This window comes from Thamnophis elegans, chromosome 4 (genome assembly GCF_009769535.1).
Source record: "Thamnophis elegans isolate rThaEle1 chromosome 4, rThaEle1.pri, whole genome shotgun sequence".
Taxonomy (NCBI): domain Eukaryota; kingdom Metazoa; phylum Chordata; class Lepidosauria; order Squamata; family Colubridae; genus Thamnophis; species Thamnophis elegans.
The window spans coordinates 111,764,178-111,776,456 of NC_045544.1; the positions used below are offsets into that span (position 1 = coordinate 111,764,178).

The 12,279-nt window shown below is 45.4% G+C and overlaps 1 protein-coding gene across 1 annotated transcript in view; it reads left to right on the top strand.

Moving 5' to 3' along the window:
- The window catches only part of KIF13B (kinesin family member 13B), a 143,393-nt gene that overhangs the window by 96,874 nt on the left and 34,240 nt on the right, over positions 1 to 12,279 (top strand). Inside the window, exons 27-29 of the mRNA XM_032215247.1 lie at positions 3,127 to 3,253; positions 7,877 to 7,932; positions 11,124 to 11,248. Of these exons, the coding sequence (XP_032071138.1) occupies positions 3,127 to 3,253; positions 7,877 to 7,932; positions 11,124 to 11,248 (308 nt within the window). The remainder of the gene's footprint in view (positions 1 to 3,126; positions 3,254 to 7,876; positions 7,933 to 11,123; positions 11,249 to 12,279) is intronic.

Below are 12,279 nucleotides of genomic sequence, written 5' to 3' on the forward strand. Positions count from 1 at the left end.
ACACTCCTTCTTTCTTTCTCTCTTCCATCCTCTGGATTCAATGGGATTTTTAGAAAATCCCCACTCCTGTGCACACACTTCTTCTTTCTTTCTTTCTTCCCTCCTCTGGATTCAATGGGGTTTTTAGAAAATCCACACTCCTGTGCACACACTCCCTCTTTCTTTCTCTCTTCCCTCCTCTGGATTCAATGGGATTTTTAGAAAATCCACACTCCTGTGCACACACTTCTTCTTTCTTTCTTTCTTTCATACTCTCGTTCTTTCTGTGTGTCTGTCATTATTTCATTCTTGGTTTCTTTCTTTCTTTCTTTCTTTCCTCCTCTGGATTCAATGGGGTTTAGGAAATCTCCCACCCTCATACACTCCTTCTTTCTTTCTCTCTTCCCTCCTCTGGATTCAATGGGATTTTTAGAAAATCCCCACTCCTGTGCACACACTCCTTCTTTCTTTCTCTCTTCCCTCCTCTGGATTCAATGGGATTTTTAGAAAATCCCCACTCCTGTGCACACACTTCTTCTTTCTTTCTTTCTTCCCTCCTCTGGATTCAATGGGGTTTTTAGAAAATCCACACTCCTGTGCACACACTCCCTCTTTCTCTCTCTCTCCCCTCCTCTGGATTCAATGGGATTTTTAGAAAATCCCCACTCCTGTGCACACACTTCTTCTTTCTTTCTTTCTTCCCTCCTCTGGATTCAATGGGGTTTTAGAAAATCCACACTCCTGTGCACACACTCCCTCTTTCTCTCTCTCTCCCCTCCTCTGGATTCAATGGGATTTTTAGAAAATCCCCACTCCTGTGCACACACTTCTTCTTTCTTTCTTTCTTCCCTCCTCTGGATTCAATGGGGTTTTTAGAAAATCCACACTCCTGTGCACACACTCCCTCTTTCTCTCTCTCTCCCCTCCTCTGGATTCAATGGGATTTTTAGAAAATCCACACTCCTGTGCACACACTCCCTCTTTCTTTCTCTCTTCTTTATAGCTAAATTTGATAACATTAAAAATTAAATAGGATTAAAATCTGTGGTTTATAATTTACCAGTTGTGTCCACCCCACTCCTTTCACCAGCGTTAGCCCGCTGCACCAAGGGGGGCACGTAAGAGGAAGGGGAAAATACAAGAGTGCACGCAGCAACCTCGACGTCTAAGTGGGCAAGTTCACAGCATGCGCGCCCGCACGTCTGAGACAGGGCATAAAAAGGGGAAAAAAGGCTGATTGGACCCAGCTCTGTTTGGGGCGCAGGCGTGGCGCGGCAGCAGTTTTTCAGGCTGCTCCCAGATGGGAAGGGAGGGGGATTGTAAACCCCTTCTACACCCTGGCTCCTCCTCTTCCAGAGTTCAGGCTCTCTTTCTTTCTTTCTTTTTTTCTTTCTTTGAAAGAGAAGCCCAAATTAGCCAAAGGGGGGAAAGCGAGCGAGCAAGGGACCCCAGGAAACTAGACTCGCTTGGCTGGACTACGTACGCTCCTTGGCTTAGTTGCTTTCCGCGCGCCTGTTAATATATTCACGGAAACAAACCGCGGCAGTTTTCCCCAAGGGCAATGCCGAAGAGCAGAGCCCGGAGAGAAACCAAGGAAGTCACGGAGGGCATTTGCCACTTTCTCTAGAAGGTGATACGAGCTTCCCTTTCGAATGGGAAGGGACGGGGGGTTGGCTGGGCTCTTCCCAGCAGGAAAGGGGGTTGTTTGAAACATTGGGACCAGGGGAGGGGTTGGTTTTGTTTTGAAAGGAAATCTCAACCTGTTACAATCGTCCTTCCCAAATGAGCCAAGGAGGACAGCGGCGAAAAGTTTTCTCCAACATTTAGGGGAAAGTCGGGAGCAGCATTGCCTTCACAACTGAGGGGAATAACACCTTTCCACTGGGGATCGTGGCCACCTTTCAGAAACTGAGCGCAGTTTTGCGCCCGGTATTCTTGGAAGTGGTCCCGTTGGAGCCAGAGGGGTTTTTATACGAAGAAAGGAACTGCAAACAGTAAACGTGACGGCCCCAAGGAAAGGAGAGGCTGAGCCACGGGAACGAAAAGAAAAAGGGAGGGGGAAAAACCCGCCCTCTTCCCCTTCCAGGTTTTCTTAAAAAGCAGGCAGCGCTCCTTGGCCGCAGGGCTTCACAGGGACCTTTCCCCCTCCCACTGCTTCGCTCGCTCGCTCGCTTTCCCCCCTTTGGCTAATTTGGGCTTCTCTTTCAAAGAAAGAAAGAAAGAGAGCCCGAACTCTGGAAGAGGAGGAGCCAAGGTGTGGAAGGGGTTTACAATCCCCCTCCCTTCCCATCTGGGAGCAGCCTGAAAAAACTGCTGGGAGGTATGCGGTTCCTAGGTCAGCGGCGCGTGGGATCAAACTAGGAAGAAACTGGAGGTGGGGGGGAGCAGTTCGAGAGACTATGGAGAATATGGACTTCAGAGGCGGACCAGAAAGAGGTCCCGACAAAGATCCGAGGCTGAATTCGGCAGTGTTTATGGATCAGGGTCAGCCCCACCAGCTGGCGACAGGAGAGCAGAGAGGAGCGGACGGAGCAGAAGCAGCCCCAGGGCTCCGCTGCCGCTCCCCGCATTTTCTGGACGGGGATCCCTTGGAGAGGGGATTCCTTCCTGCGAGACCCCATCCAGAAAATGCAGCGGAGCCCCGGGGCTGCTTCTGCTGCGTCCGCTGGACTGTGGGGCTTGGAAGGGGGCGGGAAGAGCGGCGGCCGGCGGTGGCAGGCTGGTTCGCCTCCTCCTCCTCCAACAGGCAACAGCACTGCCGGATCCAGTTGTAGACTCGAGTATAAGCCGAGGCGGCTTTTTTCAGCCCAAAAAGTGGGCTGAAAAACTCGGCTTATACTCGAGTATATACGGTAAGTCCTCAAGTCAGATCTGATTCGGTGGTTTACATGGACACAATTAAGTAGTTTTCTTGGCAATAGTAGATAAGTAGTTTGTGGATATTTATTGACTTCCCAATCTAGGCTACAACCCTGGTATTTTTGATGATCTCCCATTTAAGTATTAACCTGCTAAACCTATAGGAACAAAGCCAGTCAGGTGCTGTTGTCTTCTGATATGGTTTCCTGAGGTCCCTTCCAATTTTCGTAGAGGTCTTCCTTGGAGGTATTGTTGAGTGCATAGTGAAACTTCCTTAACCTCTTCCAGACAAATCAGAAGATGATGTTGATCGAGAAGCTCAGCTGTTAGAGATGAGGTTGACCCTTACAGAAGAGAGGAATGCTGTAATGGTGCCATCTGCTGGCAGTGGGATCCCTGGAGCACCTGCTGAGTGGTAAGGCCTGCAATAAAAAAAAGCTGTACACTGCTAGCTTCACAAATTGCTTGGGTTCCTATTATTTGTTTGTGGTGAACTGTGGTGAAGAAATAGAAGGGTGCTATTATCTTACTTAAGGGAGGTGGTGGCTCAGTGGCTAAGACGCTGAGCTTGTTGATCAAAAAGTTCGATTGTTCGGCAGTTCAAATCTTTAGCACCACGTAACGGAGTGAGCTCCCATTACTTGTCCCAGCTTCTGCCAACCTAGCAGTTCGAAAGCATGTAAAAATGCAAGTAGAAAAACTGGGAACCACCTTTGGTAGGAAGGTAACAGCGTTCCGTGCGCCTTCGGCATTTAGTCATCTGGCCACATGACCACAGAGACATCTTTGGACAGCGCTGGCTCTTTGGCTTTGCAATCCCTAGAGTTAGGAATGACTAGCACATATATGCGAGGGGAACCTTTACCTTTATGTTATTATCTTCTTGTCACCATGGATAAGGTATAGGCTTTGTGCCAATGGGATGAGAAGCAAAGAAGTTCAGTTACCCTCCTGGAAGATGGTAGAAAAGTAAAGAGGAAATTGGTTTTTGAAAGTGGTAAAAGTAGGATATTGCGGTAGTAAAATGTGCGTGAGAATGAATGAAATACCTAGTAAATGTTTTAAGTTGGGCAGGAAGTAAAAGTAAGAAAGAATGACATTTTCTTAATTGTTTAATGGTGTTAATATATAAGGAATACTAGTCATGATGTTAAAGTTGGGGAGTTGGAGACCTACATGTGTATGTACTATGTATGTAAATGATAACATGCTGGTATCAGTGCTGGTAGACAACTAGTGGGTAACATGTGGCCTGTTACAAGGAATTATTGCTTGTTGAAACACTGGGAAATGTCTGCATGTAAGAGATACCGTGTTTCCCCGAAAATAAGACAGGGCCTTATTTTCTTTTGCCCCCCCCCAATAAGCTCTTGGCCTTATTTTCGGGGAGGTCTTATTTTCAGAGAAACAGGGTAGCTTCTCTCCATTTTGCAATTCAAAAGCAAGAGTTAATTGTGTCAGGAAAAGCAAAGTATGAATATAACAGGAATGGGACACTGAAGAAATATATAGAAAATATAGGATCAAAAATGTAACAGGTGCCAACTCAATGTGGACAAGAGTGACAAATGCAAAAGAAATACATTGAGTTTATTTGACCATATATAGAGAGAAAGAATGAGGACAAATCTATGAAGGAAAAGTGAGAGTCAAGAGAAAGGGGAAAACTAAGAAAGTTGTGCTTGGATGGAGCTAGAAAGCTCTGGAGAGGTATAATGAACTAGTTCACAGGTGTCAAACTCGATCACGCCACTTGACGTATCATGACATATCGCGACATTTTGCAGAGCCAAGGTGGGCGTGGCCTGCACGTGAACGCATCTGCCCCGTGAGCTGCCAGTTTAACAAGCCTGAACTAGATTGAGCTGTTTCCTTTTCTTTTTTCTCAAGCCTTTTTTCTATTTATTCCTCTTTTGTGCTCTGCATAATGTAATTTACACTGAAAGAGAGCAGGATTACAAATAGGAATGTATGTCTATGGATTACAGGAAGAGCCTGTTAGGCCATCTAGTCCAGCATTCATTGTCACATGGTGGCCAACCAGCTGTGCACAGGAAACTCACAAACATGACAGAGTTGTTACTTCCTTGCAGCTGGTGTTTAAAATCTACTGGCTGTGAGTAATGAGTAGGTAGACATCCAATAATAGTAACTGAAAGACTCCCCCCCTCGAATTTGTCCAGTTCTCTTTGAAAATCATCCAAATATGGGACCATCACAGTGGTGGGTTGCGACTGGTACGCCCCAGTACGGGCATACCAGTCCCTGCCAGGAGCACCAAGTACCGTTCCGGTATGGTGCTCTGGAGGGCCCGCCCACCCACCCGTGCTCCTTACCGGTATTTGAGGTTTTTGGGACTTCTGCATATGCGCACAGAGTGTACGGCACCTGCTTGATGCTCCGCCGAGCATCAGGCGTCGCGAAGTGTTGTGGGCAGTAAGTACGCATGTGAACGCTGCGCACGTTCATATGGTGGATGCCCGGCCCCGATGCACTGTACCGATTTCAACGTGATCCGGAACCCTCCACTGGACCGTCATCACATCTGATGGCAGTATAATGCAGTTGTAAAACGGAATAAGATATGGTTTGTATAATTTCTTACAAAATATGTCTGCCCTTGGTGTTTGCACAGTTAACCAGGTTTGATTGCAATGCCACAAGAAAATCTAATCCATTTTGGAAGCTGCCCTAGGACAGCTAAACAGCCTTTGGAATGGTCCCTATGTGAGTTGAAGGGGGATAGGAGATGTAAAAGCAAATAATCCTGAGGATGTTTGAGAAAAATCCTTAGTCTCTATGCACTTTCTTTAAAGTAGCACAATTTTTAAACAAAGTTTAATTACAATCTTCTGTAGGAGTTGAATCAATATTTATTGCTACTGCACTTTAGCTGATTTAAAAGAAAAAAAATGAATAGCAATTGCCTGGCTCATTCACTTAAAAGCCTTCCCTTTCCTTGTGGTATTGCATGTAAGATTAACTTGGATTCAGCATTTCATAAGTCCTGAGTAGACAGAGATATTCTGCAAAATCGTCTTTTCAGAATATTGAACGTACATCAAATACATCTGCAATCTTTGCCATCCCCAGGATGGACAGGAAGGCTTTACTGAATGTAGAATTTGGGTACCTGAGAATCTTGGTATTCTTAAAAATAAAATAAAGCTTCCAGTCCTTATGGTTAGAAAGAGACCCCTTCAAATGTATAGGAAATGTCATTTGTCAGTACTAGAGATGAAATTCTGGGAAGAGTCAATATTCTTTATGTGTACAGTAAGATATGTGGAAAAAATGACCGAGATCAGAGTTCATTCATTTATTTAAGAAATTTATATTGCTACCTATTCACACATGGCGACTCAAGAAGGCTTACAAGAATATAAAAACCTCATATAAAAAACAATAAAACTAATAAAAGAGAGAATCATATAATGAATTAATAAAATAATATAGTAAAATAACCCAACCTTTTGAGGTTGGCGGTCCAGAGTGGGGAAAGAGGGGATAGTTTTGTGAGAGGAGCAAGCATGTGTGCATGTAAATACCCTCTGCCTGCATGAGTGGGGCTGCAATGCTTGTGGCGACATTCTCGCAAGGGAGGCTCTGCATGCACACGCGCACGCACCGGCCAGCTACTCCCATGGCCTAGTGGCCAATAGTCCATGGTCCAGTAGTGGGCCATGGCCCACAGGTTGGGGACCCCTGATTTGGATGCAATTTCAGATATCACATACTGTGTATCACATAGGTGTCAGGTTTCCGAAAGATGCCCTAATTAATTCATGGGCCTCGAGCCAAGTTTCAAAAGAAATCCAGTTATTACAGAACACCATTTTGGCAATACCCCATTTGCAGTTAAATCTGACCTCATTTAAATTATGGCTGAACTTTGCCCCTGTTTCTTCCCTCGCCTCAATCTGTGTCATAAATCACATTCTCCAACGAGGTGCATGCCTCACAAGCCTGCTGTAGTAATCTGAGATCTGACTCTAGCCAAAGGTATGCGTGTAATGCACTCTCCCCCCCACTTTCCACACCATGCCAACTTATAACAGACATGCAAATGCTTTATGAGTTGACATTAGGATCATTTCACATGTTACACATACAGATAGTTCTTGCTTAACAATAGGTTGCTTAGTGTCAATGGACCCCTTCCCCAAAGCTAGGTATGATCCGGTTCTGACAACTACACACATGCAAGCACCCATACACATTACTAGTTGCACCGTTCCATGATCCCATGACTGATTTTCAATGTTTTTTCCAGTTTCCAGCCTTTTCAGTCAAAATAGTGTCTACAGTTGCCCAATAGAAACCCTGCTGCTCCCTTTTTTAATGTTGCATAGAGACAAAAAGGGGGCAGGATGTTTATTCTCCAATCCATCTGAAGATGCCCCTCCTATCTGCTGATTTGAGTGTGATACTGGCACATCAATCAAAGCTTTAGTGTCATCCTTTACCCAAAAATGATTCTATATCCCCACATTGTTTATGCTTGCCACAATTGGTTTAGCTGTGTTTTGGATCTTGGAGAAATGATTGTCAAAATGTGGCACATCTTACCATTATTTCTGGTTCGATCTATAGAAGGCCAGACCTGTTTTGGGGGGCTTCAGTCAATCACTTGGTCAACCTTCTTTTCTCTGCCTACTGTATCCATGAAAACTAGAAAACCTAGTTATTTGATCTCCCTTCCCTGGCAGATATGCATCTTAGCACTTAGTTAACTTCATAAATTAAAGCACATAAGAAAATCTAGTTCCTTGAGCTAGACACATGTATTTGTCCGCTTACTATTGAGAAATCTGCCATGACACAACACCGCTGAAAATTACTGATTGTCCTTTACATCTGCAAGGAAAAATAAATAAAGCTAGAGCTACACTCACCAAGGTTATCATTGCCCTGTCCTAGAGTTGCGTGGGTACTGAATGTAATATGCAATGGCTGTACATCACCAGGAACATGTCCTGCATTAATGTTCTCCTGCATTGATATGCCAGTGTTTTCCATGGCTTTTGTTTTCTTTTAGGACACCTATGCCTGGTATGGAGACACACATTCCAGTCATTTTCCTTGATTTAAATGGTAAGTTTCACCATGGCAAATAATGTGAGATAAGAGTCTTATGAAGGAAGATGAATTTCAACAAAGGGGATACAAAAGGGATATATTGAGGAGATCTGGGTGGGTGGAAAAACAGCCCTGTAAGAGGTCCTGTCAACCATGTATTCCTCATTTTCTTCTCCTTTATTTTCTTCCCCCAAAACAAGAGCATTTGCTTTGTGCATTGCAACTTTGCCTTTTCACCTTGAAAAGTTCTTGGAGGCTGTAAGAGTTGCTGGGCGTCTAGTCTTAAGTAATGCCCCATGTTTACACTTTGGGACTGCGGCCCTCCATTTAACTTCTCTAACCATAAAAATATTCATCTTCTGGTCGAGAACATCTTGTTGGAGCAGCCATACAGATCAGCAGTGGGATTCACTTTAGGTTTACCACCGGTTCACAACTTTGAGCGTCCACCTGCCTTCCGCGCATGCACTTTGCTCATGCATGCGGTGTGCACGCATGCACACGGCATCAAAAACAAGGCAACAGAAGACATTTTGGAGCTGAGACGGGTGGGAGGGCCCACCAGCAGTTCACCGCTACCGGTTCTTGTGAACTGTCCGAACCGGCTGAATACCACCTCTGATACAGATTTCTTACTTCACAGTGGAGACTCTCCATATATCTCCTTATGAGGATTGGATAAGGGAGAAAATAAAAACATTCCATTTTTGATAGTCAGATTGTTAGCCAGCTTACAAACTAATGGAGGCCAGGTTGAAACTCCTATGGCCAATGTGGTCTACTATTGCCTACTCATCCTGTTTGAAGTAATTCTTTAAATGATATCTCAACCATTTATGGTGTGCTGGTATTTCTTTGAAACAAATAAATTTGGTAATTCAAGTAGGATGCTTACATGATTTAATCTAACAAAATATCCTCATCACAGGAAATAAGGTTTAGTTATTGTGCAACCTAAGAGTTTTATAATCACAGTTGTACAATTGTGGGTTAAGATGAAGTTGCTTTAGACCAGTGTTTCTCAGCCTTGGCAGTTTTCAGATGTGTAGACCTCAACTCCCAGAATTTCCCAGCCAGCAATCTGAAAAACTGCCAAAGTTGAAAAACACAGCATTAGACAAACACAGGTAGACCTCAAGTTACAACAGGTCTCTAAGTGATCATTTGAAGTTACAACCGACTAGATAAAGCAGACTTACAAACAGAATTTGATGTGCTGATGGTCAGTCTCCCTCCGCAGTCATGTGATCAAATTTTAGGCACTCAGCAACAGTCTCATGGTCATGTGAGCACATATTACAATGGGTTTTGCTGAAAATCAGCACTTCCGGTTATCTGTGGAGAACCGGGGCCTTGAGGCTGTTAAAGACTGGATGAGAGCTAACAAACTGGTGCTCAACCCGGAAAAGACCGAGTGGCTGTTGTGTTTTCCTCCCAAAAATTCGGCTAACGTTCCATCAATCAGGCTGGGGGGGCAAAATTTATACCCCTCAGACAGGGTCCGCAACTTGGGAGTCCTCCTGGATCCACAGCTGAGTTTTGACCACCATTTGTCCTACGGTGGTTCTCCTCTTACCTCTCGGACAGGTCGCAGTCGGTGTTAGTCGGAGCGCAGAGATCGACCCTAGGCCCCTGAATTATGGGGTGCCACAGGGTTTGGTCCTGTCCCCCCTCCTGTTTAATATCTACATGAAGCCGCTGGGTGAGATCACTCGACGGCATGGGATAAAATACCATCAGTATGTGGACGATACGCAGCTGTATCTGTCCGCCCCGTGCCAACTCAATGAAGCGGTTGACGTGATGTGCCAGTGCCTCGAGGCTGTTAGGGACTGGATGGGGCTTAACAAGCTTGTATTCAATCCAGATAAGACCGAGTGGCTGGTGTGTTTCCCTCCTACTAATTGGCCAAGTGTTCCATTTCTCAGGCTGGGGGGTCAAACAGTACATCCCTCAGACAGGGTTCGCAATTTGGGAGTCCTCCTGGACCCACAGCTGACTCTTGAACACCACTTGTCGGCTGTGACCAGGGGGGCATTCGCCCAGGTTCGCCTGGTGCACCAGTTGCGGCCCTACCTGAACCGGGAGGCTCTCACAACAGTCACTCGAGCCCTTGTGATCTCTAGGCTGGAATACTGCAATGTGCTCTACATGGGGCTGCCCTTGAAGAGCATCCGGCGACTTCAGCTAGTTCAGAACGCGGCCGCGCGAGTGATCATGGGCGCACCACGGTTCGCCCATATAACACCGATCCTCCGTGAGCTGCGCTGGCTACCTGTTGATCGTCGGGTGCACTTCAAGGTCTTACTTACCACCTATAAAGCGCTCCATGGTAGTGGATCTGGCTATCTGAGAGACCGCCTCCTGCCAATTACCTCCCTGCGTCCCATCAGATCGCACAGGGTAGGCCTCCTCCGAATTCCATCCGCCAGTCAGTGCCGACTGGCGACTACGCGGAGGAGAGCCTTCTCAGTTGCAGCTCCGACGCTATGGAACAACCTCCCCGTGGAGATCCGTACCCTCACCACAGTCCAGGCCACAGTCACAGCCCTCAAGATCTGGCTATCCCGTCAGGCCTGGGGATAGGATTTATTCTCACCCCGCCCGAATGTTGAGTGAATGTTGTGTTTTTATGGTTAATTTTTTTTATTCACATTTTTTTCTTTTAAGTCTTGTCTTGCACTCCCTTCCCCCCATTGTTGTAAGCCGCCCTGAGTCCCCTTAGGGAAAAGGGCGGCATATAAATGCTCATTAAAATCTAAAAATCTAAAAAAAAATTCTCAGTCATCTAGGTCATGGATGGTCCTTCCATTCCCCACCATGCAGTCATAGCTAAAGAAGCTTCTTGGGTGAGAAGTGAAACGTCTTCAAAGAAAAATCAGAAAGTCCTGTTGCCTCTTGAAAAAAATCACCTTTGGGACAGCACCTCCGATTTTTAGCAAAATCATTCCTATAGTGAGCCATTGGTTCACTTAGTTTAACATCCACACAAAAAATATAAAATAAGTTTGTCGAGATACATAATCATTATGGTCTTATGTCAAGGACTACCTGTAGTACACTTGAGCTTCTATGTGCTTTGAAGCAACTTTTGAAAACTGAACGCAAACCACTTGGACAGCCATGGTGTCCAAACCTTCCTAAAAATATTATATTGTGCACAGCAGTTGCTTATGGGAGCTCTGTTTCTCTTCCCACTTTTACAGCAGATGACTTCAGCTCTCAGGATAATCTTGATGAGCCAGAAGCTGGTGGCTGGGATGCTACCCTTATTGCTGAAGATGAAGATGAATTCTTTGAGTTACAGATTGTAAAGCACCACGAGAGTGAGGTAAGGCAGTACCCAAACGGTGGAGCTGGAAGGCTCTCTTGCTGCTAATGGGAGATGTTACAACAGCCCTGGGAAATCATGGCATGATCCTTTGGTTCTTAATGGCTCCCACTCTACTAATGTATTTTGGAGTGAGTTTGAAATTTTAATTTATCATCTGAAAGTTAAAGGGAAAGGGGCAAATATTGTGTGTTGTTATTTCTTACTGAGATGGTCAACTGGTTCCTAGTTATGCTTTAAATTAGGAGTTCCCAACCCCCAGACTGTGGCCCAATATTGGGCCTCGAGCCCTTTGGAACTGGGCTGCGGAAGTGACTGGTGAGCGCATGCACGGATTCCCCATTTGCATGAGCAGCGGGCAAGTGTGAGTAAGTGTGCTCCATTTGCACGACTAATGGGCGTATATGCCTGCTGCTTGCACAAATGGAGCTGCGCAAGCAGCAGGTAAGCGTGGGTGTGTGGTCACTCCATTTACACAAGAGGCAGGCCACTCATGCAAATGGAGCTGTGCATGCAAAGGTGTGCTTGCTTACCACTTGTACAGAATCATTCCTCCCTCCCTCCCTCCCTCCCTCCCCTGGGCTGGTCCATAAAGCCAGAATGATAGGGGAACTCTTCCTTCTTTAAATAAATGCAAGTGGAGAAGAAAAGGGTTGCTGCTCCAAACAAAAAGAGTCAGTGCATACCAAAGCTAGCCTGTGAAAGAGAAAGGTTAGAGCCTAGCAATGTAGGTTAACATGTAGGTTTTCTGGGCAATGGGTTGTATTGTTGCTCTGTGAAGGGCCATTCCATCACGTGAGCTCAGATATACAGGTTTATTATCTCATTGGAAAAAAATATGAATTTTTGATTTAAATAAGTATATGTTGTTGAATTCCTTACCATGTGAATAGTAGGTCTATTGTTGGCATATTAGGGAATAACTCAAGCATAACTTCAGATCACTTTCAGACCAAACTCTGGTGAACATATGGCTGAGGACACATCAGCAGAACCCTCCTCTTTATGGAGATTGAACTCCTGCCTTTGAT